Here is a 26,096-nt window from a genome sequence, read left to right on the forward strand (position 1 = left end):
AAGCTGAATTACCTTTCCTTCATTATCTCATGTAGTCTCCCGTGTTGGACACACTGTTCCTCCAACTCATCATTTCTCCTCTGTAACATTTCCAGTTTGTCATATGTATACCTTTTCTCTTGATTGAGCTGAGCAATTTCAGATCTAGAGTGGTGAAAACACAGAAGTGACAGATGTTAAAGGTTCTTATCACCAGAGCACACTTTTACTATATAAACTTAGCACTATCTTAAAAATACTTAAGATACTTAAAAATAACAGTGTAAATAAAAGTTATGTTATGTAAATTGAAATATTTCACACATTGCACAATGTCTAGTGGAGGGATATATGCACTGCAGGGACTCAAGTGGTAGACAGAGTCTACACGGAGAAAGGGAGAGTGACTTACTCTGAAAGAGATGACTTCTTCCAGGAACGACACAAAAATAACGATTTATACTCATACCCAAAATTTACTGAGTGCCTATTACAGGGCAGCCACCATGCTGTTAAAGGAGCAACCCCAGGCCTAATCTCTACGACAGAGCGTTGTTTCTTTTAATTAACATAGCTAATGTAATGGCACATGATTAAAATCATATGGTTCCAAAAGGCATAATAATGAAAAATGGCATTCCTCTACCCGCCCTCCCACCCCATCTCCAGCTTGTCAATGTAAATTACTACTATTCCAGTGTGTAGTTAAAGCAACAGGCATATTTACAGCATGTGACTACCTAAATATTGGTCCTTGCTGGCTCAGTAGCTTATCACGATCACACGCGCACTGGTGTGATGAGGGCTTGGGTGTAGAGCGAGGGAACGTCAAGCCATCTTTTCCAGTGGGAGATTTCTAATATCCATGTCTGTCATTCTTCCCTCTGTGGCCATTCTGCTTCTCAAGAGAAGAATTCTCCAGCTGCCTGCTCGTTGGGTCTGACCCTAACCTCGCGTGGTTAAGGAGCCAGTGGGAAATAGACAGGTGGGGGGGGATCTCATCTTTCAGAAGGCAGACTTCCTATTACTTTCCCTCTGCCATGCTCAGCGCCCCTATTCTAACCAGGGCCCGCTGGTTCAATGTCCTCAGAGCGGAAGTCCCTGATCTGCTGGGGGGAAGAGGGACAGCCACTGGCTGTGTGGGGCAGGGGGCGGAACCAGCAATTCTGGTTTCAGTCCTATGCGCCACCACTTCTGCCTTCCAAGTTCCTCTGGCATCCCAAGGGCAGATGAGCTTCCTTCCCATGCGAACACCCCCTCTGGGGACACATACGGTTCACTTTCCCCCACGTTGCCACCACAGGTACTATTTCCCCAATCTTCTTCCTGCCTTCACACATTTCATGTGGGATCACAGGTATAGCTACTTTGGGGATGACTCGTGTCCCTCAGGAAATATGCCACCTCTTCAGTATCTTGGAGAATCACCTCAAGTCTCGAGATCTGAAGATCAGAAACCCGTCTGAGGAAACCCATATCGCTATCCTTGCTTTTCGCTCAGCATGGATCCTGTGGCCGTCATCTCCTCATGCGCCACGGCCCCATAGGCACCCAAAGTTTAAAGCTCTTGCATAAGAAAATGCAAGCAGTTAAGGACCAGTTTGTCTCTTGAAGGTTAAGTGGGACCCCTGATGCAGAATTATGTCCCTCCAAAGAAAGGATTTCTCCATGAGGTGGGAGTGTCTTTTCTTCCTGGTCAAGGAGACACGTGGATTTGCTTGGGGAACTCATCCCCAAGGACCAACTGGCATCACTGTACAAAGCAATTTCTCACTTCCCCTTCTCCTCATCCCTCATTTTGTTTTCATCCTGATTCCAGTGTCACCTCAAAGGAAGCTTGCCCTGATTAATACTTTGCAGTTCTCAATATGTCAGCGCATTTTTTGGAAACTACCCCCAGCTTTTCTGCATATATTAGCTTATAATTTATTCCTCTGAACTGTGGCTCGATGCCTCATCTTTCTTACTAGATTATCCATGAGGGCAGGGATTATCTCGTTCAAGCTCAGATCAAGCACTCAGTCTACATTTGCTTCTCCTAATAAGAATTCCCTTATATTTGAAATAGTCTAAATCAGTTAATAATGATTTATGTTTCTCTTTTCAAAATCACATACAATATCCAAGAACTTAAGGCACTTATAAAAAATTGTTAATTGAGTGTTCTTCTAAGAATAGTATCTTCTATCACAACATGCAAAAAAACATTCCAAAAAGACAACAAAATATCCTTAAACCAAATTAGGAAAACATGCATTAGAGTATTTATCTGTTCTCAGGTACTTCCCAGAAAGAAAAAAAAAAAGTCACTTTTTAAAAGAGCATTCACAAGGGAAACAGATTTTTATAATATAAAAATGTGAAACCTTTACACATAAAAAGTCGTAACGTTCGCAGTAGCATTCTTTCTAGAAGCAACCTTGCTCTGCAACCTGATATCTGGAAACTGAATCCAGAAATGTGTCAACAGGAGATTGGCTGCATTACTTACACAAAGGAATATCAAGAGGCTATTCTGACAGTGAGGGCTATCTGGTGGTGGTGGTAATTACTGATAAAATATGATATATTGGTAAGAAAGGAAAATATTTGAAAATCAGCATATATAAAGTGATACCATTTTATAATTTAAAAAATACTCTTTCCTCTCCCCCCTTAAAAATACCTGGAGGGGCGCCTGGGTGGCTCAGTGGGTTAAACCTCGCCTTCAGCTCAGGTCATGATCCCAGGGTCCTGGGATCAAGCCCAGCATCAGGCTCTCTGCTCAGCAGGGAGCCTGCTTCCCTCTCGTTCTCTCTGTGCTGCTCTGCCTACTTGTGATCTCTCTCTCTGTGTCAGGGAAATGAATAAAATCTTAAAAAAAAAAATACCTGGAGGTATATATTACATATTAATATGTATTATCTCGAGGTGTTAGAATTAGGAAATTTTAAAAAATATATTTTCCTTTTCCATATTTTTTGAATTTTACAACGGGCACATATCTAAGACAAAAAATAAAGTGACTAACTGAATCCACTGTGGTCATTATGTCACAATACATGTAAATCACACCATCATGCTGTACTTAATAAACTCAGACAGTGATGTTTGTCAATAACTTCTCAATACACCCAGAAAAAAAATTTTGAAAGTCGTTTTGATCTTGAAAAACCTTCATGAAAAACAAAAGGCACTGGGAACAAAATTTTCAAAATCAAAAAAAGAACTGGGAACACAGAAAAAAATGAGACACATGAAGATGAGAAGCATCATTTAATAAAGTTTATCCCAGTCTCCATCAAAATTCCAATGAATTTTACGAGGAATATGAAAAATATTCACAGAGGAAGAAATAGAAAAGGTCAATCAACATTTATAAAATTCTCAACTTCTACTATTGTTCAAAATGTGCATAACAAAGCCAGATTCCAGTTGAATATTTGTTTAGTGCATGCATGCCTACTCTGTCAGACAGTGGAATCCATCCTTTATATTAATGATCGCAATTAATTCTTCAAGGTCAGTGTTTATTTCCTTTTCACTGTGAGGCAAATAGGAGGTTTAATGACTTGCCTGAGGTCACCCAAAGGGTGATTAGCCCAGTCCAGATACAAACACTGGCCTGCCCAGCTCTAAAAGGGTTGTCCCAACCACTGTGCTATACTGCCTCTCACGTTTTCTTTTGTAAATCTCACCTCTTTGTGTCACATACTGCATGGGTACATGTATACCGAGAATCTAGTGTAGTACTTGAGCAAAATCATTCACATCAATAGCTTTAAAAGGGCTCATTATTATTGAAACAGAAAAAAGACAGGTCAGAGTCTTTGGAACTGCAATCCCCTTTTAGGCATCTCAGCTAAGGAAATCATCAAAAATTCAGAGTAATGGACAAAATCATTATTGTATTATTAATAAATATTATTGTATTATTCAAAACAATTATTATTGTATGGAAAAACTGGGAACATCTTAAATGTCTAATGAATTATTATGCATACAAATGATTCAATTAAAATGGTTTCCAGAGTAGTGAATGTAGATAAAGATTCACCAGATAATAATAAGTGAAAAGCAGGACACAGGCTTTATATGCAGTGGAGCTCACCCATCAGGTGCATGTATGTGTACGTACATATGTACACACTTATATCCACACGCAAACTCAGTGCAAGGAGATATCTCACAGATGAAGAATACTTCGCTAGGTGGTATGTCATAGGAAATTTTTTTCTTAATTTTTCTTTGTAGTTATAGCCAAATGCCCTACATTGGGGAAGCCTTACATGACCACAAAAAGATAAATGTTGTCTTGTAAAGTGCACAGTATTATCAAGTATTTCATTGCTGATTTTTTTGTTTGTTTTGCATATTTTGGAGTTTTTATTTCCCTTTGTTTATAATGGTAATTTGCCTTCCAACTTGCAGTGTTGGATAAAAATTTGGCAAATGTCCATGGACATCATCATTTGTCTGTCTAGGGCCTAGAATATATTGAAAGAACTAGTAGTTTGCAAAGTTCAGAGAGTAAACTTCAGCACAACTCTCTGTGTTGGTTCCAGATTAGGTTTGTGGCATGATTATCTCAGTGTCATATAAAAGAATAATTGTCTCTAATCCATTTTTACAGAAAATGTAGGTAATTTCTGGCTTCGCAGAAGCATGAACTTTTCCCTGCATTTTTATATACCCGTTACATTGTGTGATGGCACTTGCACCAAGTATAATATTTTACTACTACAATTAGGATTACAGAGATAATTGCTTTTTTAAAGGGAAAACCTATCCCCTTTAATTTTTTATTCTTTTAGATTCTCACTTGGTTTTTGGTGACAATTAACAGAGGCCAGTACGAGTCTCTCCTTGTAGAATATAATTTTTGTAGCATCCCAACCTAACATCGTCTAAACATGCGGGGGGAAAAAAAAAATAGTTCAACCGGGTGTGTGTTCTTTACTTCAATTAAACTCACACAGTTGGATACTGACTGTTGCCAAAACAGTAATATAATTTATACATTATAGTCCACACAGTAAAACTACACTAAAAGTCATTTAACAATATTTATAACACCATAAAATACAGTGTTAAAATATATGAACTGCAATATGTACCAAAATTATAAAATTTGTTTCTCATCATCAGTGATTAAAACCAGGATCATTGCTCTAGCCTCAATACCCACAACCCTGGTGACAGATTAGAATTCAAATCTTAATGATCAATTTACAATTAACAAGATAGAAGTGAACCAAATTAAACCAACCATTATATATAACGAGACCCAATGGACTCCCATTGTTCCTCTGAATTACAAAACGCGAATCACAGATACACAAGGGGCAGTGTTAGACATCGATCCGCAAGCCTAGCAACCCAGAAAGTGACAGTGACGGGAAAAGAAAGAAGAGACGCAAACCGGGGTTCTGTCCTCTCTTGCCGGCCTGTCTCTCCAACATCAGAGTGCGGAGGGGCTGCAGCCCGACCCAGGCTTAATTGCCCCCCCTGCAGCGGGCAGAGGCTCACTCCTCCCCGTGCCCACCACTTCTCAGCTCTTCCCAGGCTGAGGTCTCAGCCCTGCAAACTGCACTGCAAACATTTTATTGCTGATTCATCCAAGCGCCTGCGGAGAGGGAACACTTCCCTCACTTTGATAAACAGGAATCACAGTTGCACCAAAGATATTTCAATAGTTCCGCTTACCACCCTCAAAAACAACCCCAGGACTGTAATAAGCTCCCGGGGTCCCGGGGAATAAAGACGAAAGGGTAGCTAAAGTTTATGAGAGCGTCAACTACAATCAGCCAGCATGCCTGCCTGGTGCCAATTAAAAGCAAAATGGAATTAATTGTCCCGTCTCGTGGTCAGAAACCAGCTCTAGCAAATGCACGGAATCGGCAGTTCATTTTTAGTTCGAAATTGGGACGTGCCATTCACAAACCCTGGAGTTACAGATACCACCCAAGCCGTGTGGAATGCGCCGGGCAGAGAGTACCAGGCTGATTGATCACCGGGGAGGGCTTGCAGACAACGGGAGCTCAAGGCGCTGCCGTAATACCACGCACATTACTTGGGGAGAAAACACGTATGACGGGCACACTCGGAGGGACCGTTTCTAAACCCTTGCACAGGGCAGCCTGAGGCTGGGGTAACAAGTCAGAGCTTCCGCACAGTGAGCCCAGACTGTCAGTATTCCTAGGGACAGCATGGGCTCTGGTCAAATGGCCAGATCTGCGAGTGAAAGAATAAAGCTTATTATAAACGGTGTGAGCCATTTGGTTAGTCTGGGACTTATAAATAATGTAGAACTCCTCGAGAAACGTCCCAAGTAAGCAAAGGGGGGCCGCAAAAATTGTTCTTGATTGTTGAGTAATACAAAATAAATGCACTCACTTTGAAGAAAAATTTTAGTGTAGTATTCTGAGGGAAAGCTGGCTCAAAATTACCTTGAGGTTTCATTATTGTGGACACTGAACTTCCACAAGGATAACACTTTAGGAAGCTCAAGAATCTCCAAGATTTTCCTTACCTCAAAGCACAGGAAAAAATCACTTATCCCCAAAGTTTAGTACAGGGTGTACAGAAGGCTTCTAGAGGGCTTCATAAATTTATACTCTTTATTTAAAAAGAAACATTCAGGGCCCTTCAAGTTATACAGGTGAATTCAACGCAAAAGGTAATGTCAAAATCAAATGACACATTTTGTATGAAGTTTGAAAATGTCATCCTTTTCGTAGAGGGAGCCAGAGGAAAAAGAGACTCCGTGGACAAGAAATTAAGAGTCAACAAACGACCAATCTTTAAATCAGTTTATCGTATCTACCATGGTCTCGTGAGACATACAAAATGAGTATTTTATAAACTTCGGGGGCTCTTAAAAGTTTTAACCATAATAACAATTTTTTGAGTGTTTACAAGGGCTAGGCCTGCCCTTGTTTTGGATAAACTTACAAAGATGCAGTAGATGCCTATTTTAATTCTTCAGATTTATGAAACAGGCCATCCCAGAGCAGGACTCCAAACACAACTGGACCCACAGTTTCCAGATTCTGCTTTGTCTTAAAAAAGGTTTTCCTTGTGATATAGACTTTACGTCTGTCAGAATGGCACTCAGGCCCTCCATGGAAAAGACAATAATAGCTAGGTCAAAGTCAAATCAAAACTGGCCCAGTCAAGACCCTGAAAACCGTGCCATCTGCTGTGGTTCTACTTCTGTGTGTCAAGCCCCGTGCGAGGCGCCTTCCATTTGTGCGTATGCATATGTGTGCACCTGTATATCTCTCAGTATTTCTCATCCCCACAATCCTGCAACATGGTTTTAGAAATGTCCTAGGGGCGCCTGGGTGGCTCAGTCAGTTAAGCACCTGACTCCTGGTTTCGGCTCAGGTCATGATCTCAGGGTCAGGGTCCACACTGAGTGTAGAGCCTGCTTGAGATTCTCCCTCTCTCTCTGCCCCTCGTCCCCCCAACCTTCATGTTCTCTCTAAATAATAAATAAAAATAAATTTCAAAAATATACATATCTTAGGGATGGAGAAGCTGAGGTTTGGAGAGATTCCACATTGTACCCAAGGTCATGCAGCCAGGTGGCAGAGTGAGATTTGAACCGAGTTCCTTCTGGATTCCAAAGTGGTTTTCACTGCACCCTGCCTGTCATCAACACAGGAACAGGTTGGGACCAGAGCCAGGTCAGGATACGAGGGATAAAACCATACTTGTTTCATTCCCTTAGTAAGTACATACTGTGTGCCAGGTACGTATCAGACAGACAGAAGCACGCTCAGTCGGCAAAGCGCTGGTCAGGAACCGGAAGAATCTGAAGCAAGGCGAGGGGGCTCGGGGCTGAGACTCAGTCTCACTAGATCAGTCCAGAATAAATGGACAGATCTAGAGCAGAAGAAAGGGGGCCCAGGACGCAGGGCATAGGCGGACCCAGGCTCCCAGGCTTACCCTCACACGACGCGAGCATGCCTACTTCCCCATGGGAATTTAAAGAATATTTTTTCTTTTCCAGACTTTCTCATCATAGCTGCTTCGGCCTGGATTTTCTTTGGTAATAGATGTAAAATTCTTACTTCTTACTCTTATTACAAGAAAGATCATAGGCCTTGGAACTAGAAATATCTATAGTAGAACTCTAGCTCTCCCACTTCCCAGCCATTTAAACACTGTGAGTATTGGTTCCCTCACATGTAAAAGAAGATAATAATTCCTGTCTCATAATAATTCCTGTCTCAAGTTGTAAGAATTAAATAATATATATTGAGCATATAGTACACCTCCTTCTCCTTTACAAGCTGCCATTTCCGGAATTCTGTCTCCTTAGAGAGTAAGATAATTAATAGTCAATCACAAAGCGATCTTAAGATGACACTCTTTTAAGTCCCAGATCAATGCAGTTTTTTCTTAAATTGTAATGATCCAGGTTTTTTTGTTTGTTTCTAACGAATTACTTAGATTTGAGCTTATGTGAGGCAATTTAACAATTTCACTATTTCTAGTTAGCAGCAACTACTGGTGATACATTATGAAGGTCTCTCCTTTGACAAAATCATTTGGGTTTCCTTGTCAAACTTCTTGAAGATATCTGGTATTTTGGAACCCTGAGCTTTTCTCTACCCAAATAAGATCTTTAATTAGTATTTGTTAAGAAGGTGCACATGTCAGAGCACATTCTGGGAGCTTTATAGGAGCCTCTGCCTTCCTGTGAGCAAAAAGAACTGGATTCATCACCCCTGTGATTCCCCAAAGGATTCAGGGATGGGGAGTCCAACAGCTAAGCCACTCATTGATGCAGGAACCCAAGACAGAGCTCAGGGTGATCGGATATGCTCTGATTCTCTAGGAAATTCTTTCTGAATGGGATACCTGAGGCAGAAGTTTGCTGAGCCCTACTGCTTGCTCTGTGTAGATCAAAGTGAACTTCAGAAAAATACAGAAGAGATCTATAGGTTAGTTTTCCATTGGGTTATATTTTAATGGGACATTTGATATCTGGTTTGTTTATGTGAGTGACACCTTTTATAGTTCAATTTGAAGTGATTCTGTCCAATACCATTCATTTACAAGAGGAAATCACAGTTGAAGCAGGTCAAGTAAATTTGTCTGAGATTACACAGTTACTCTCTGAGCTGAGATGAGAACTCAGGCTTCTTATCATTTAGAATATAAAGTCATTCATTCATGGAAATAACCTGATTAGGAAATGTGCATAAAGTAATTCACAAAGATCCCAATCGATGTATTTTAAAAAAGAGCAGTGTACCTACAAAATGAATGACAGTTGTTCTAATAAAACAAAACAATTTTAGGAGAATGAAAGGATGGTTTGGTTTTATTTACTGTCTATATGGAAAATTTAGAAATGTGTGTATTAAGAAATTGTCCATTCAGAGGAAATATTTTCACAGGAAATACATCAACACATATCTAATGTTGACATCAGCCTCAAATAGTGGAAATGCCGTTTTTTTAAGAAAAAAATGACAGTATTCACAGAAACAGTGTTCCGAAAGTATTGTATAATATCACCCACCTGCTTTTTGTAGAGATTTGCTCCAGTTTCTTGGCTAATGTACAGCACTCTTCCTTTAACTTTATCAAAAATGTATTCTGGGAGGTCAGCAATGAATACTGTTCATTTTCTAGAAATAACAATAAACCCCCCACCAATATAAGATGTTTATGGTTGTAACTCTGGAAGGCTTCCATATGTAGACCAAAGTTCTAAGACCACTACCTATTTCCTATAAGCCACTAGGTCAATTTCAATGTCCTCAAAGTCAAAGGACCACTCACCCGGCAAGACACTAAATTTGGGAGGCATTAATTTTTCTAATAATTACACCCCGGAAACAGTTTGAATCATACCAGCTTGGGGGAACGTTTCAACGTGTCGATAAAGTGTCAGATTATGTCAAGTGGAGTCGTGGATGCTTATGTCTTTGTAATATGCACGATATTGTATTTTTATTTTGACAATTTCACTATAAACAGTGTCAAGAATGATCACAACTAGATAATTCACAACTTTAAAATAACAGAGGAACTCTCTTCTATACTGTAATTCTTGCTTTATGTCTCGTATTTGCCCACAAATATCACACTATCCCCACCTCTTGTATATGCTTCTTTCATTATGAAGGTAAAATAACAAAATTTTCCCTAGAAGTTGGATTTCATTGTCAACAGTACGAGTATCACTGAAGATCTGGTCAAGGAATTGAAGAGAGTGTGGGATTTTTGTACAAAATAAAAGGAGTGTTCTTAAGGTGGTCTGAGCCGTTAAATCCTCTCACGCAGCACTGAGAGATTCTGCCCAAGACTCCTTGATGATTAGAATCCTGCAAGCAGGAGGGGCAAACACTAATTTTTCCTGGAATTTCCTCCTCTTACTTTTAGTGGAAAAACACCTCCCGAGTCTGGGAAAATGCGGGAGGGTATCATGGGGGCCAATATGACATTTGCCTCTGTATGAGCAAACGGATGACTTTTAACGGAGGTTACGTTACCATTTCTCACCTATAGGATGAGCACTCGCTTTTTTACCCTGTCATCAAATACAGCGCACACGAGATCCTGTGAAAATTATCTTTACGTGTCAGGCTTTCTTTCCGATTTTAGCCACTGACTGACAAAAAGCATAGAGCCTACAAAGCAAAATAAATCAAGGCACTAGAAATTAAGCAACACTTTTCTGGAAGAGGCAGGATCAATTAAACTTTTGTTTTAATAGGACAATCAGCTCAGAGTATGCGGTGTGGAATTATAATGACTGACGCAGTCTTGTTTTGACTCACACTGTCTGTGAACACACAACTCGAAAGTGAAAGGAGCTACAGAACGCTCCAGCTGAACGCATCAAACTGCCTGCTTCGAACAAAAGTGCATTTTACTTTCAAATGAAAGGTAAAGAGTTACTGGCCAACTCCGTCTGCGAAACAGCACCGATGTGATGAAAGATGGCAATTTTTAGCCAAGCTGCCAGCTGTGGTCAATGCCTTGTATTAGTGAATTTTCACAGCAGTTTGAGAACTTGAAGAATGCAAAGGATTAAACATCACTCTAGATTGGGCTGGGGGAGGTGGGGAAATCATACAAATGCTAAAAATGTTCGAAGCTGCAAAGATTAAATAAAGGAACATATCAATTTGGAGCCACTGAATTACATCCAGCTGCGACAGTGAATTAAGAACCGATTAATGGCTAAAGCTTTTCTCCAGTTTGGATGCTGAAGCAAACTCATTAGGCTTTTAGAGGAGCTATAATGTGTGTACTGTGGGAACTGTTCAATGCTATTCAGGAGACTCTAACTGTAAGCTCAGAGCATTTCCCGCAGAGCTTCTGATGCTATTTTTTTATATAACATGTGTGCCTGAAAACCCAGCCAAAAACAAGCCCTTTGTTTTTCTACTTTGTTGTGGTCTCTCTCAGCTTTACGTTTCTTGAACACAGGTAAATAAACTCATAATCCAGATGGTGCAACAGATGTGAGAGCAGCACTCTGAAATCAACAGACAGTGGGCAATACTTTCCATTTTCTCTTTTAAACGCTAACTAATATGTAATTCGGAATCTCCGGTGTAGTTAGCATCTGCTCCCTTCGGCCAGCCAAAGGTTACAGGTGTTCCTGATGTCATTTCACAGTAAGGCGTGGGCCTGGCTTGTGAGCCAGTGCCCAGGCTCTAATCTTTCCTACCACCTACCAGTTCTGTCGTGCTGGGCCTCCATTTGCTGTATCTTCTGTGTCAGCTCCTGCTCTCTTTGCTGGGCCTGAAGGGCTTGGGCCTTTGCTTCGTTGCTGAAGCTCTGCTGAATGCTATCTTTTTCCAGTCTACAAAGCAGAGGAGACAGACAGAAATGTAATCTACACACGCACTGAGCCTCACCATTTCCCCTACAGACCACGGAGAGCTGAACGCCGTAAATTGTGAAGCAGAAGATAACAATCTTTGTCAGACCCCCTGTGCCCCCACCCCTCCATCTTCCCAGCTCCCTCTTCCCTCCCACCATCCCCCCCACCCACCCTGGCCCCCTGAGGGGAGGAGAGCCAAAGGACCTTTCATGCTGTGTTTAATACATGCCATAAATCGGAACAGATTCATGGATACAACTTTAAAAATCAAGAAATCGTGATATCCGAATACTGGTATTTCGTAACCTGAAAACACAAACCCCCTTTTCAGTAAGACTGTCAACATTCTGAGCCACCATTCCGTGTTTTAAGTTTTGAACGGTCCATATTTCCTACAGATCTTGCAGTCCTATGAATGGCACGGTTCAATACAGCATAACTTAAATTCTTAAAACTCAGCTTTGTAGACCACCTCTGCTTTTCCTCCCCAACTTAAAATGGAATCTCAGTTAGAATGTAGGGGATCCTATCCAGGAGCAGGGAAATGGTTCTGCATTTTTCATTAAACATATTCACATATTAGACCACGTAATGGGAACAGAAATATGACTACGAGAACGAGTAACTTCCCCCCGCACTTCATAATAAGACCCCTTTTGGTTCATTCACATTGAGGCAAGTTTGCAGGATGAGAATATTCCATAGTCCAAGACCGTGTCGTACCCATGGTGATGGGATTACTGACCCAGTGAGATGGGTCATTCCGCTCCTAAAGTGTTTCCTAAAGACAGAAACTGCCTGAACAATTAGAAGACAGGGCCACACCTCTGACAGCGACACTGACCCCTCCTCCCCCACACATTAGGTTGGTTCCTCATACTCTAAACACAGGTAAGTGAAACGAGGGTTTCCTTTAATTAACTGACTTAGTTATTTCTAACTCCTATCTCCTTGTGGGCATTTCTCATCCGTGCTGTTTTAGTTTACTAATTGAGATATTTACTGCTTTGCCTTTGCCAAACTAAAAATAAACAATTCCATAAAGCTATCACTAGTAGTCTACATACCGCTGTGGAGCGTCGATTCATTGGCTTCTAATTATAAAGCAACATAAGGAAAGTCTGTATTGAAACTGGTCAACGCATGCGGTAATGTTGTAGTATAAAAGTTCAGGAGGAATCTATACCCATACCTCACTCAAACGGAGCATCAGGAGTCCACGCTAAATGTGAAATAAGGTCCCTTCTGGTGCTTCTACTAACAGCCCCCCTTGGACCTGCTCCAGGGTCTTCCCTCACACTCAGTTCCAAACCGGTATATTGCAACAAACAGATACACTAGGCCACTTTTTGCCTTCCAGTCACACCATGCGTCTTCTGCCCATGGATCACTGCATATGTCTCTTTGTTTTCCTGGGATGGCTTCCCCCCCTGCGTCCTGTTCCTCCCCCAGCACCCCCACGCCCACCCCTGTCCCTCTGCTCAATGTACACGACTCCTTTGAGGTCTGCTCAAAATTCTCCCCTCTCCTTCCATTCTCTCCGAAATTAAGTATTCTTTCCTCGGTGACCTTAATATACGTTGTAAATGAATACGTCCCACTAAGATGGCATTTGTCACACTTGACTTACTGCTTCTTGTCATCTTTGTCTCTCTAAATCCGGAGCGCGGCTCAGGATTGGCACACCAGCAGCGGGCAGTGAATGCTTAATGAATGAATAGATGTTCTTAGACCCTTGCCATGGGGGAAGGGAAGATGCTGTCTTTACCGAGGCTCGAGAATCTGCTCAAGGCTAGAATGAGGAGGCAAACACTTTTCAGACATGTCAAAGAGAAGAGTGCCTGGAAGAGAGTGGTTCTAGTGGCTTCGCCAGCTAGAGACCGTGCTGCGGAAGGAATCGGCCTCAGAAGAGCACTGTGGGGGATGCCTGGGTGGCTCAGTTGGTTAAGCAGCTGCCTTCGGCTCAGGTCATGATCCCAGCGTCCTGGGATCGAGTCCCACATTGGGCTCCTTGCTCAGCAGGGAGCCTGCTTCTCCCTCTGCCTGCCACTCTGTCTGCTTGTGCTCACTCTCGCTCCTCTCTCTCTCTCTGATAAATAAATAAATCTTTAAAAAAAAAAAAAAAAAAAAGAAGAGCACTGTGGGCTCTTCTACTGAGAGACGACCCCGAGGTCAGACCCCTGGTTACAGGCAGGGAGATGTGAGGCTCTGAGACCACTAATAACCAGGTAGCTGGACAGTGCACTGCTCAAAACCAGCATCCACTGGAGAGTGAAAAGGAGCGCTACTGATAATCACGCCAGGACAACAGCCATAATTGGGGCCACCCTTTGCAAACCAGGCCTATGGTTCTCTTACATAAAGGGGTTGCCAGTCTCAACATCAATTTTTAGCATGAGAAGTTGCCTAATAACTGATATTCTAAATTGGCTATAGAAAAAAATAACTATCATTATCGTAGTTCTCCTTATAAAATAAGACAATTTCAAAGAATGCATACTGACAAGGCTAGGTGATCCAGTCATGATCCCGGGGTCCTGGGATGGAGCCCTACGTTGGGCTCCCTGCTCACCAGGGAGCCTGCTTCTCTCTCTCCCTCTGTCCCCCCCACCCAACTTGTGTACAAACTCTCTCTCAAATACATAAATAAATCTAAAAAAACCCAATGCTATATCAACAAATGTTGTATCATACACCAAGTTTTGTTTCTTGAGTCCTTCTCCAATTTTTATTCTATTTAAGAAACATGTTGTTTTATAATTTTTAATTGAGGTATAATTGACATACCACATATTAGTTTCAGGTGTACAACATAATGGCTCGATATCTGTACACAGTACGAAATGATCACCAGTAGTCTAGTTAACATTTTTTTTCACTGCATAAAAACACAGCATAGCTTTACTTTCCTACTTCCTCCCTCCAGCCCCCTTTCCTTCTGTGTTGCCTTCTCCCCTTGCAGGTTCTTTCTGACATAGTAGGCTTTTTATAAAGCCTTAGAATGTTAGAACTGAAAGGGAATCTCAAATCTATTTAATCAAATCCTCTCACATTACAGCTGAAAAAAGACACAGGCTCGAAGGTTACAATGTAAGTGATGTGAAGGCAGAGGTGGGATTTGAAATATTCTGATTTAGGGAAACCTATTTTATGGCGCTCCAGAGGTAATGCAATGGTGGACTGAAAGAATTAATAAAAACCACTTATGTATCCAAGGGAGGGATTAGAGAAGAACCCAAATCAATTTGTTTAATATTTATCATAACTCTTATTATGTGAAAGGCACTCTGTTAGGCACTGGGTCAAACAGAGATAAATATGGCAGAGTCCTTGTTCCCGACAGGGACTTCAAAATGGCTAAAATTGGAAGCAGAAGGTGGAACACGCCAAAAGAAATCTACAAGGGGGAAAACTACCAAAGCAAAGAAAAATGAGAGGCCAGTGCCAGCTGGGTGGGAGAGCGTCAGGAAGGGTGGCTGTACTAGTCTCCCCCAACTGGGTTTCTTTCAGGTCTCACTCAGAACACTGACGATCTCACTTCATCAAACTTGTAGTTAGCCGTCTTTTATCAACTGGAATAAAAGCGATGGCAGTAAGGAAGAATTTCTTGGTTGTGGTTAAAACGAGGCTGAAAGATTTAGCCATAATAGCTAAAAGCTGGAAACAATCTAAATGCCCACTAACCGCTAACTGGTTAAACTGGTGGTATCGCCTTGTGGGGCTACTGGGACTTGTAGGAATAAAAAGGAACAGCTACTGTAAGTAGCACACATGGGTGAGCCTCAAAGGCAGGATGCTTCGTTAAAGAAGCCAGACCTGAAAACATATTGTATGATTTCATTTACATGACATTCTAGAAAAGTAAACACTAGAGCCGCAGGACCTAAGAACAGGGGGTGTGTGTGAGGGAACAAAGGGGCGTGATGGACATTTGGGGTTGACAGAAGTGTTCTGTGTCAGGATTATGATGGTTCCACCTCTGTATATATTTGTCAAAATATTTTTTCTTGCACACCTAAAATTGGTGATTTTTATTATATTTATATTTACCTCCACAGAGCTGATTCTAAAAAGGAGCAAAGGCAGTAGAATAGGAACATCTACCGTCTTCTCCAAGTTATTCACAATCACCAGTGGCCATATGTGGGCATGTCCACGTTTTCTTGATGACAGTCAATAGTTAAAGGAAGTACACAAGCACTGGACAGTCCTCGAACATGGACCAAGTACACAGAGAGGTGTTGTCATTCCTTTTTTCCAATGACAGTTTTGGCGCATTATATTCTCTAAAAATGTCTGCAATGATATTTACCATCCCATCAAAGAAATGACTGAAGAATTCACTTTATGTTTTTGATCCTCAACTTTTGTGTATCATTCATTATTTTAAACCCTGCTATTTTAAAAAATGTTCATGTCACAGAGCAAAAATGACTTACTAGATTTTTTTAAGGACATTCTAAATTTTATAGCAACATTGAAGGATTAAAAGTTTCTGATGATACTAAAGTTCATCAATGAGTCTAGGACAGAAATGATGAAGGCTTCAAGTCTAACACGAGCATGGGGACTATAGCAGCAGTGATTTGAGGCACCAATCCCATCCGCCATGATTCTAGTTACCTTTTCACTAGGGCTGAAGTTGGAGTATTAAACATACGACCCTTTTGGTGAAATGGTGTTTCCCTTCCAAAGTACATTACGCAGAGCTCTGTGACAGTAGAATACTGGTATGACAAAATTATGAGGCACAACATGCTTAGCAGCTGAGAGCCATTCTTGATGGCATTATAGAGAAAAGCAGCAGGAAGGTGTGGGTGTCATTGTGAGTTAAGACACATGATGTCCATGTGTCCCAACACTGGCGATATTGTTTTTGATCACTTGGTGAATGTCATTGGTGTGCTATTAACATGTTTAATAACTGATGTCCAGAGGGGGGAAATTGCTTATTTGTAGTGTTTACCAATTTTCAGTGCAAATGCTTCTACCACGGCCTGTTTCAAGCTACCAACGTAACGTCACTGAACATGGAGTTAGGAAGAAATACACACAGTTGGCTTTCATAAGCTGGCATGAGCCAACCCTAGCACAACACTGGTTAGGTGGTCTCTCCCAAGCTTCTCCACTATAAAGTTATTATTTCCCTCTTTGTAATTCATAGGTAATTTGTTGGGAGGTGCTAAGACCATGTAAATAAATACCCTATTCCTCATTAAATTCTCATCTATGAGTTTTATATCCAATGGTGACTCTTCTACTCTAACAGTCTTCCTCATTTATTAGTTGACACTGTGCTGTAAGAACGGGCTTTCCTTTCTCTACCATTATTAATTCATTGATATTAGCATGGATTCATGGATTCTTTTTTTACTCAGTGGGCTATAATCTATTATGGTCATTATTATTATTATTATTATTTTTGGTTCAACTCATCCTAGATTTGGCCAGTGCGAACCCCTTCAAGCTGTTTCCTATATCTCTATTATCCCTATGAACTTCTTGGCTTTCAATCCCCACCAAGATGTTTCAGGCTCATCTGGTACTATCTTTGTACCAAGCTTGCAATCAGCCTTTTTCCAAGGAACTCTTCTGCCTTTTAGTGGAGAATGGAAACCAAGATCTGTCATCAGGTGGTACACATTGCTACTGAGAAGTCTGCTCCTAGGTCACCTTAGAAGACAGGACCAGGATGGGAATATACATATAAATGTATAAATATATAAGTATTTTTCCAAATATGTTTATATTAATAGTACATGTACATTCACACCAATCTCTCCAATTCTGATCCAACAACATAGATAGAACCTAGTTCCCCTCTTTCCATCACTATAACTTTCCTCCTCAACAGTGAGAAATGTGGCTCCCATTATCTTCAACATGTTTACTCATTTGTTCAAACTTACACAGTATACACAGAAAGTACTTTCAAAATTGCTGATCTACTACAGAAAGCATATCTACTGTGAACTAGAATTGAATATTTGCTTACAGTTTTGTTTTGTGGTTTTTTTTTAATTTTTATTTTTACTTATTTATTCAGTTTTACACAAATGCATACACACCATTTTCAGTTGATTTCCTCTGTTCTGGGAAAATTACATCTTGAGGGGCAACAGAATACAGTAGAAAACACACAGCTACAGTGTTGAAGAATGGCACTCACTTTCTTATTACCTATGTGGCCATGGAAAAGTAACTTTATTCTTTTAATCTTGGGGTTCTTCATTCAAATAGGGCAGAAAAAAATCCTACCTTAAAGGATTAATAATTTTAGTAAGTTATTATTTATTAATGCTTACCGTAAGCTAAGCTCTTCACAGTTATCCTTTCATTTAATCCTCATACCAACTCTCTGAGGTAGATTCTCTTATTGTCCTTACTTTATAAATGAAGAAACCAAGGCCAAGAAAGGTAATATTACTTGTTCAGAATCTCTTAGTTATTAAGGGACATAACCAGGAAATCCGGGCTGACCTGACTCTCAAGTCCACAGTATGAATCCTTATGCTTCAATCTCTAGTTCATCAGGGGTGCAGAGAAATGAGAGAAGGTTAAAAGGACAACAAGATCATTGAAATAATTCAATTATCCCTAAAAGTCTTTTAATACCTATAATATCCATCTGGACAGCCGAATTCCAAGATAGCTCTCCTCCTCCTTTTCCATTCGTCCCATATGTTATTGGATCACTTCCTCCTACAGTGACAGTATCAGTTAGTTGCATCCTCCTTAAAGAAATTCATTGGCCTTAACAAAAGCACTGAAAGGAGGGCACCTGGGTGGCTCAGTCATCTGCCTTGGGCTCCGGTCATGATCCCAGGGTCCCAGGATCGAGCCCCGCATAGGGCTCCCAGCTCAGCGGGAAGCCTGCTTTTCTCTCTCCCACTCCCCCCAGCTGGTGTTCCCTCTCTCGCTGTGTCTCTCTCTGTCAAATAATAAATAAAACCTTAAAAAAAAAAAAAAGGCATTGAAAGGTGCACAGCTACGTCTCTGGCCTCAACCTGGCCACAAAGTCCTAGAAGACAAGACACGTATATCTTTTCTGGAAGGTAAGTACCTAAAAAATAGAGACCTTGGTTTTGCTCACTAATTTATCCCAAGAGCCTGGAATGATGCCTGGGATATAGCTTTGTGGTCAACAGATATTGATGAATGAATAAATGAATGAATGAACAAATGAATGAATGAGCAGCTCTAGGAGATGGAAAGTACCAAGTCTCCACACAGGTTTCAGTTTCCTCCTGTCTACTAATCGGAAGAGAACAGGATCAGACAATCCCTACTTTGGCCAACAATTTGATTCAGTTTTATATTGGTATGGACAATAACAAAATAAAAACAGTTAAATTAGTAGACAACATGAGGTCTTCCATGTTTGACAAGAACACAAAATCCTGTACTTGTTTACTGCTAACAGGGGCTATGTTCTCATATCTGAGCAAACGTAGAAATACTAGGCTAGAACAAACCAGGATAAAAAAAATACAAGAGGAGTAGCTTTCAGTAACCCCTACTTCCTCAAGTACGCAAAAATCCCCTAATGGCATCATACATATTTCCTAGAGTAAATTATTTCTATTTTCTTCACTGCAAAGTGTGTCAGAATTTTAAGTACAACGTTGAAAGATGAGTTATCAGATTAGAACATGAGTCACTTCTAGGAAAGGAAGCAGAAACAGAAAGGAGATCAACGTCTTTCAAAGGAATAAACACAAAAGAAAGGAAATAATTAACAAAAACAGCCCTAAAAATAATTTGCTCTCCAAAAGTGTTCTCTTACAGTATCTCCAAAATAACTTGAAAGCTCTAACCATCAAGCAAAGGAGGCCGTGCTCGACGAGATACTGCCTGCTTCCAGGCGCACGCGACTCGCATTTACTTCAGACAAAACCACGGACTCTTACCAACTCAGGGTCCTCCCCGTATCTGTGCTTTCTGTTTTGCAAAGAACATTCCAATGCACTGACCTCTCTACTCTTGATAACAATTCCGGAAGGCGGGGAGATGGAACAGCTAACCTTGCTTGACATTTCTGGACAATTCTCAAGCCCAGAGAATTCAGAGATGTGCTCAATGGCACACAGAGCGCAGAGCTAGAACCGACACCTGCTCTCTGGCTTCAAGTTCAGGGCACTTCCATTCCATGGCATTGCCTCACATGAGTGGCTTGGTCAGACTCTTACAGCTCACCCATTCAACAAATACTTAAACACCTACTTTGTGCCAAGCACAGACCGCCACCGTGCCTTCAGAATTCATGGTGAAGAAAGCAGACAAGAAAGAACAACTGAAACAGAACGGGAAATAAATAGGAAAATAGGGCCGAAGGCTTGCTGTCATACAGGAAGATAGGACAGGAGTGGCGAGGTACAGTCAGGGAGGATCTTAGGAAGCTGAAATATGAGAGGCTGAAAATGAGTTGTAATTAAGCCATCCAAAGAATGAGAAGAATTTTGTGACAAGTGAAGTGGACAGCGTGTGCAAAGATTCGGGGAGGAGCGATAACCCAGGTGCCTCTGGAACATTGCGAACAGCCTTGGCACGACCAAAGGGTGGTATAGACACGTTGCAGGGTAGAAGCGAGCTGCTGGTAGAGAGAGGCTGGAGAAAGAAGAGACTGAAGATGTAGGCAGGAGCCAGAACACGAAGCTATTTTTAAGGACTTCATCCTGAGGGAAGTAGGGAGCCAACGTAGGGTTTTAAGCAGGGGAGTGTTGTGATCACACTCATGCTTCAGAAAGATCACTCTGGCTGCAGTGTGGGGAACAGATGGGGAAGGGACAACATTAGAAGCAGGGAGAGCACTTATTACTACAGCAATAGCAAGAGCAATTTCTGAAGTCGGTTCCTAGATGTGGTAGCTACCATAGGTAGATGCTGACACTGTACAACCACCAAATGCACATTACGGCAGTTTTCTCCCTTAAAACATCTCAGAGCTCAGAGGTCTCTGATGCGTAAGTGATGTAAGTCTCTTCTAGTTCACGATCCCATGGGCCCAGTTCGCTAGACCAAAGAATAAAAACAAATATGCTACTGCAGAAAATAAATTAGATCATGAAGTTGCCTTTGCATCTTCCTATTGTCGAAATATCCATGTCTTCCATCTCCAACCCTTCTATGCAAACCGATCACTTTGGCCCATCCCTGCTCTTCCTCTCCGAAAAATGTCAGTGTATCTACGTAGTCCCCATAATTCATCCTTCTGATGAGTAACTTCAGATAGGACATCAGTAGGATCAATGTATATGTTATAATGACTTTTCTGTAACCTGTTAATGGATATGCATCATCGTCAAGTTGTGATACCACTGACTAAAAAAAAGTTTCTATTATTAAAATGTTTTTGAAACTTATTTCTCAGATCCATTATTAAATGGGCAATGTGGTGGTTGCTTCGTGGCTACTAAATTTTTTAAGGAATAGGCTATAATAGCAAGAATTTCAATTATTAAATACACTTTATCATACTGTATTTCCCAAGCCTGATAGAGTCATGCTTCATTTATCTGGGATGTTAGGAGGTGAGAAGTTCCACCTGGAAGAATTTTTCCAGGCAGCAGACCCACAGAAATCTGACCATTTACAGTAGAAATATGTCTAAAATATATACTAATTATGGCTCTGCTTCCTTGAGCAAACTCTACCGAATATAATGGACTCCACTCGATAGTCAAGGTCATAATGTCAAATGAGGAAGGCTGCTTGCTGCTACCGCTGCCCTTGCTGGGAAGCTCTCGGGCTCACTGCTCAGCCTCGTACCTTCAGGTGCCCACCACCAGCGACTGGAAACAGAAGGCGCTTTGTCGTTACAAAGCTGCTGCATGGAATATCTGAGACGCTGTTCTAAAGACCCAGGAAGCAAATGGAATGATGATCTGCTCCTTCTAATTCTTCTAATCTCTAATTTCTGATTTTTTTTGCATCGGTTGTTTTGTAAGAGTTGCTGCCATGCTTTTGGGTTTGGTTTGGTCTTGTTTCTTAGAAGTACTTTTGAATTTGTATCTCAGCTTAGAGCTATGGGTCAAGTGGCTGCGTTTACCCGGAAGCTGAGGAAGCTAAGAAACGCTGTAATGAAGACCGCGGCGTTCCCACTGTTACTGAAGCGGTGTGTTTTCGGCCAAACACTCAGTATGTTTCTACCTACGAATCAGGATTGTGTTCGACGGACTAACCTTGGCTTAGTAACAAAAATATAGCTCATTCATTTTTAAAACTTGATTGAGAGCTGTGTAAACTTTCCATAATTCTACATGGGGTTTCTGGAGCTGAAAAGCACAATTATATTTACAGAAGAGAAAACTAACCGGGACCCAAGTGTCCGGGTTCCCGGGCCAATGTTGCCCCCACTCTTTCAAATTAGAGAAGCATGTTTCTGCCACGGGACTGAGGTCTTTGTCCTCATGAAAACATTTTCCCTTGGAGTCATTTTATGATTTAACGTGATTTCTATTTGGCGTGGAACACGTGCTTACAACTACTCTTACCTACCTTTGAAAGGTTCCTTCTCCTAAGAAGCGTATGTGTGTGTTGGGTTTTCTTCTTTTGTGGCCGTCAGGAGGCCACGGCGTTCCCATTCCTGCGGCTGCAGAACTGCCATTTCTGTTCCCAAAGACCTGCTTCTACCTCTATTCGAAATCTATATTCGGATGCATTTCTACAGGGTAGCCTGTTCTGAGTGTACCCAAAACGGGGGAATTCATGACCCGAGGAAATCAAAGCAACTGAAATCCTGAAGGGCCCCTGAAAGCGACATTGTGCCCTTGCCTCAGCGCGGAAGCCCGCTGCCAGCAGGGCCGGGTCACCTATCCGCACACAGGAGCCCAAGGTTAAGAGCTCAGACCTTGGCGTCAGCCGGATGTGGCATCAGGGTCCCAGCGTGTCCACTGACTAGCCGTGCACCCCAAGTAAGTCACTTACCCTATGACTCCGTTTTCTTAAATGTGCAGTGGGGTTAATAATGTACCTCTCCTTCGGAATACCAGGACGTTGTATGTAAAATATACTTAGTATAGCACGGGCATATCCTGTGTTCAGAAATATTAATCGGTACCACTATGATTCTCATTATTATTTCCTAGAAGATGACTATTCAAACTGTAATGATCCATACAATTATCTCAAAGACTCACAAGCTCGAAGAAAGAATTAAAAAATGTCCTCAAAAAAAAGTCCTTAATTTCCTGATAAAAGCCATATGGGAGGAGTGGTATTGTATAGTGGATATGAATTGGGGCTTTGAACACACACAGACTAGATCTGGGCCCTGACCCGCCAGCCACTTGCTGTGTGCCATTGGAAGGGACCTCAGTCTAAGGTCATTTTCTCATTTAGTGAAACGATGTTGTCTGAATCCGTGAGACAATCTATATAAAGCAACCAGCAACATCCGGCCCAGAACACCATTTGGTGAAGGTCTAAATGCAACTAATGGCCTGGCATCTAGTTATTTCATTGTCAAGTTTATTTGCAACAGCTGTAAGGTGTAAAGGCACAGGCGGGTCCCTAAGACAAGGAGAACGGACGCCCAGGGCTGCGGGGCCAGCTAGGAGCTCAGCTGCTCTGCAAAGAATGGCCAGTAAATGGCAGCTTCCTCTCTCCTCCTCCCCCTCCTGCTCCAAGTGGCAGTTCTGCAGAAAAGGACTAATCAAAGACGGGCCTGGCTACTGGCTCCAAAATTACTGAAAAAGTTGACATGATTTTCTTGTTTTTATAGAATGATTCCAGCTCTTGTAGAAATAGAATTTAGGGTTTATGCTCAGGAGAAACCAACTGCATCCAGACTGTCTGCTGAGGGAAAGCTGGGGGTAGTGAACACAAGAGCCGAGGGCTGCCACGGTTTCTAACGCAGCCATTGGCCACATGTGGCTGCCGCTACTGCCCACGTGGCTGGGCTGAAGTGAGAGGCGCTGTAGGTGTAAATAATACACACCAGGCTGGGGAGACTTAGAAAAAAAAAAAAGCAAAAAACCCCCCAAACTCATAATTTATACTGATTACATGTTGAAATGATACCACATTCTGTGTTGGGCTAACTAAACTATTAGAATTAATTTCACCTCTTTCTTTTCACCTTTTAAAATGCGGCTATTTGGAAATTTTTCATTAAATACATGGCTTGCGTGTTGTGGCTCTCCCTGTATTTCCATTGGACAGTGTGGGTTTGAGCATAACTCCTTTGTCTACTTCCCCAAAGCAAAGAGTCATTTTCAATCCTCACCGGCCACCAATCAATCAGATTTTTGTTGCCAAAAACCTGCTAACTTTACGTGCTTCATGAAGATATCAAATCTCATAATTTTTTATAAAAAGCAAAAGCTATTAAAATAATATATATCTTTTTACGTTGACAAATTTCTCACTTAAGTCAGCCAGTCACCACTGCTTGAAAGGAGAAACAAAGGAGAATTCTGACACAAAACGAAGAACAGACAATGCTGAAGCAGTTACCATATTACAAATGTAAGCAAAATAAACCCTTTAAAAAAAAAATCAGATCTGGTTTGAAGCACCTCCCCAAATACATATGCATAATTAAAATTAAATTATAAAGCCTGGTAAAAAGTATTCCACACAGCCAAGCTGGCAAATTACAGAAAAATATCGTTATGAACATGCATTAGGACTCCTAATAAGTAAATGTGCGTACAGTTGGAAAATCTTCAGCATTTAATAGTCTTTCTGTAATTGTTAAATGGCAATAACAGATTCCCTAAGAGATTTTTTTTCCTCTTGAAATCTGGAGGTAATCTCCTAAAATCTAAAGTTTTTCCTAAAAAAATCTGTACCCAACAGATTTTTGAATCTCCAGTAATCCACCTTGTATCATTCATTACTTGTTTCGCGTAAAAAAAAAACTCAGCACTTTCAAAGTTGGTCAAGAGGACCGCGCAGTCATATTAGTCCATGTGTCAGCCAGTTCGATCGACCATCCCCCCGCCTGGTGAGCTATCTCTTGCCTCTGTAGTTCTCACGGACTGCAGAGCAGAATCTGCACTTTGTGGAATTCAGATAAGCCAATGAATGGTTTCAGGCCTCTACAAAAATTGCTGGAGTTTGTTGGAAGAAACTGCATTCACGAACCCGGTAAGGGGAGGGGTGGGTGGGAAAGCCAGGACCACACATAGCAAGGCCTCGCGAGAGTCGCGGTTCCAGCCATCATTATCCCTGCCACATCATTATTTACGGAAAATCTTACCACAAGGAGCTGCTGGAAATAATGATAAATTATAGGCACCTCCAAATGTATTTACGGAAAAATGAACACGTTAGGAGTGCTCGCCTTCTCGACTTCCGAGCTTACTATCCACGAGTAGCTCCATTTCCTCAGGATACTGGAAGGGATACTCTTAGAGGGAGGAATGCTGGGATAGCAGGAGTTGGAGGAGAGTGAGGCCTACTGCAGAGTCTGATTTAGGGGCCCAGACTTTGAATTTGGGCCAATAACTCCTGGCCGAAGGTTTTCCAAAAGGATTTATATCCCAAAGCATCCACGGTATTTTACTCTATGAAATCTTATTCTAAGAGTCAAGCTTTGAGAGGGGTGCCTAAACCTGCCCAACTGACTGGTCTAGTTATTTGCCAAGTTTATTTTCAAGAACTATTACCATATAAAGTCCAAGTTGGAATGGTGGAGCCGTAAGAACCCACGGTAATGTTACTCACACAGGTGACCATTCAAGGAATGGTCAGACATGTTCCCCCACGCGTTAGAGGACGGACTCAACCTAAGCTGAAACCCAACCCACCTGCTCTCTGCATGAATGGAAGGGCTGCGAGAGAAGTCCCAGAGGCGCTGATAAGAAAACAAAAACTTCCCACATGGCAATTCTCACAATTATCCTACCACGAATGAATTTAGAGTAATTTTTCCCAAAGTGTATTCCTAAACACCTGATCCTGGGAGAGATGTGGAGATTTGATAGAAGAGTTTCCATAAGTCGTATAAATTTGGAAAATGCTGAAAATGAAATCCCTTTCCAAGAGAGTCACAATGTGCACTAGTTAGCATTTCCAAGGCTCTGAGAAGTCCAACTGGAAAGAACCCTAGTCAATTCAACTTTCCAAAAGGAATTGATCACAGAATCAATTTTTTCACGACACCCACTACCAGAGGCAACATACAAAGTGTAATAAATAAACCTATTCTGGAGCCTAATTGCTGAGGCTTGAATCCCAACTCCGCCTCATTGCTAGTGTCGTGACCTTGGTCAAGATAGTAACCTCCATACACCTTCGTTTTCTTATCTCTAAAATGGCAGCTATCTTGACCACT

At 41.4% G+C, this 26,096-nt stretch overlaps 1 protein-coding gene across 4 annotated transcripts in view; it reads right to left on the minus strand.

Annotated features, from left to right (window-relative positions):
• The window catches only part of SDCCAG8 (SHH signaling and ciliogenesis regulator SDCCAG8), a 228,077-nt gene that overhangs the window by 72,520 nt on the left and 129,461 nt on the right, over window positions 1-26,096 (minus strand). For 2 of the 4 annotated variants that reach the window (XM_080824934.1, XM_080824935.1), the window contains 3 exons: window positions 11,667-11,794; window positions 9,497-9,605; window positions 13-144 (listed from right to left, as the gene is read on the minus strand). In XM_080824934.1, coding sequence (XP_080681060.1) covers window positions 13-144; window positions 9,497-9,605; window positions 11,667-11,794 — 369 coding nt within the window. The remainder of the gene's footprint in view (window positions 1-12; window positions 145-9,496; window positions 9,606-11,666; window positions 11,795-26,096) is intronic. The other 2 variants (XR_013968053.1, XM_080824936.1) reach the window with 2 other exon arrangements.

The sequence above is a fragment of the Martes martes genome (assembly GCF_963455335.1).
Source record: "Martes martes genome assembly, chromosome: 15".
NCBI lineage: Eukaryota > Metazoa > Chordata > Mammalia > Carnivora > Mustelidae > Martes > Martes martes.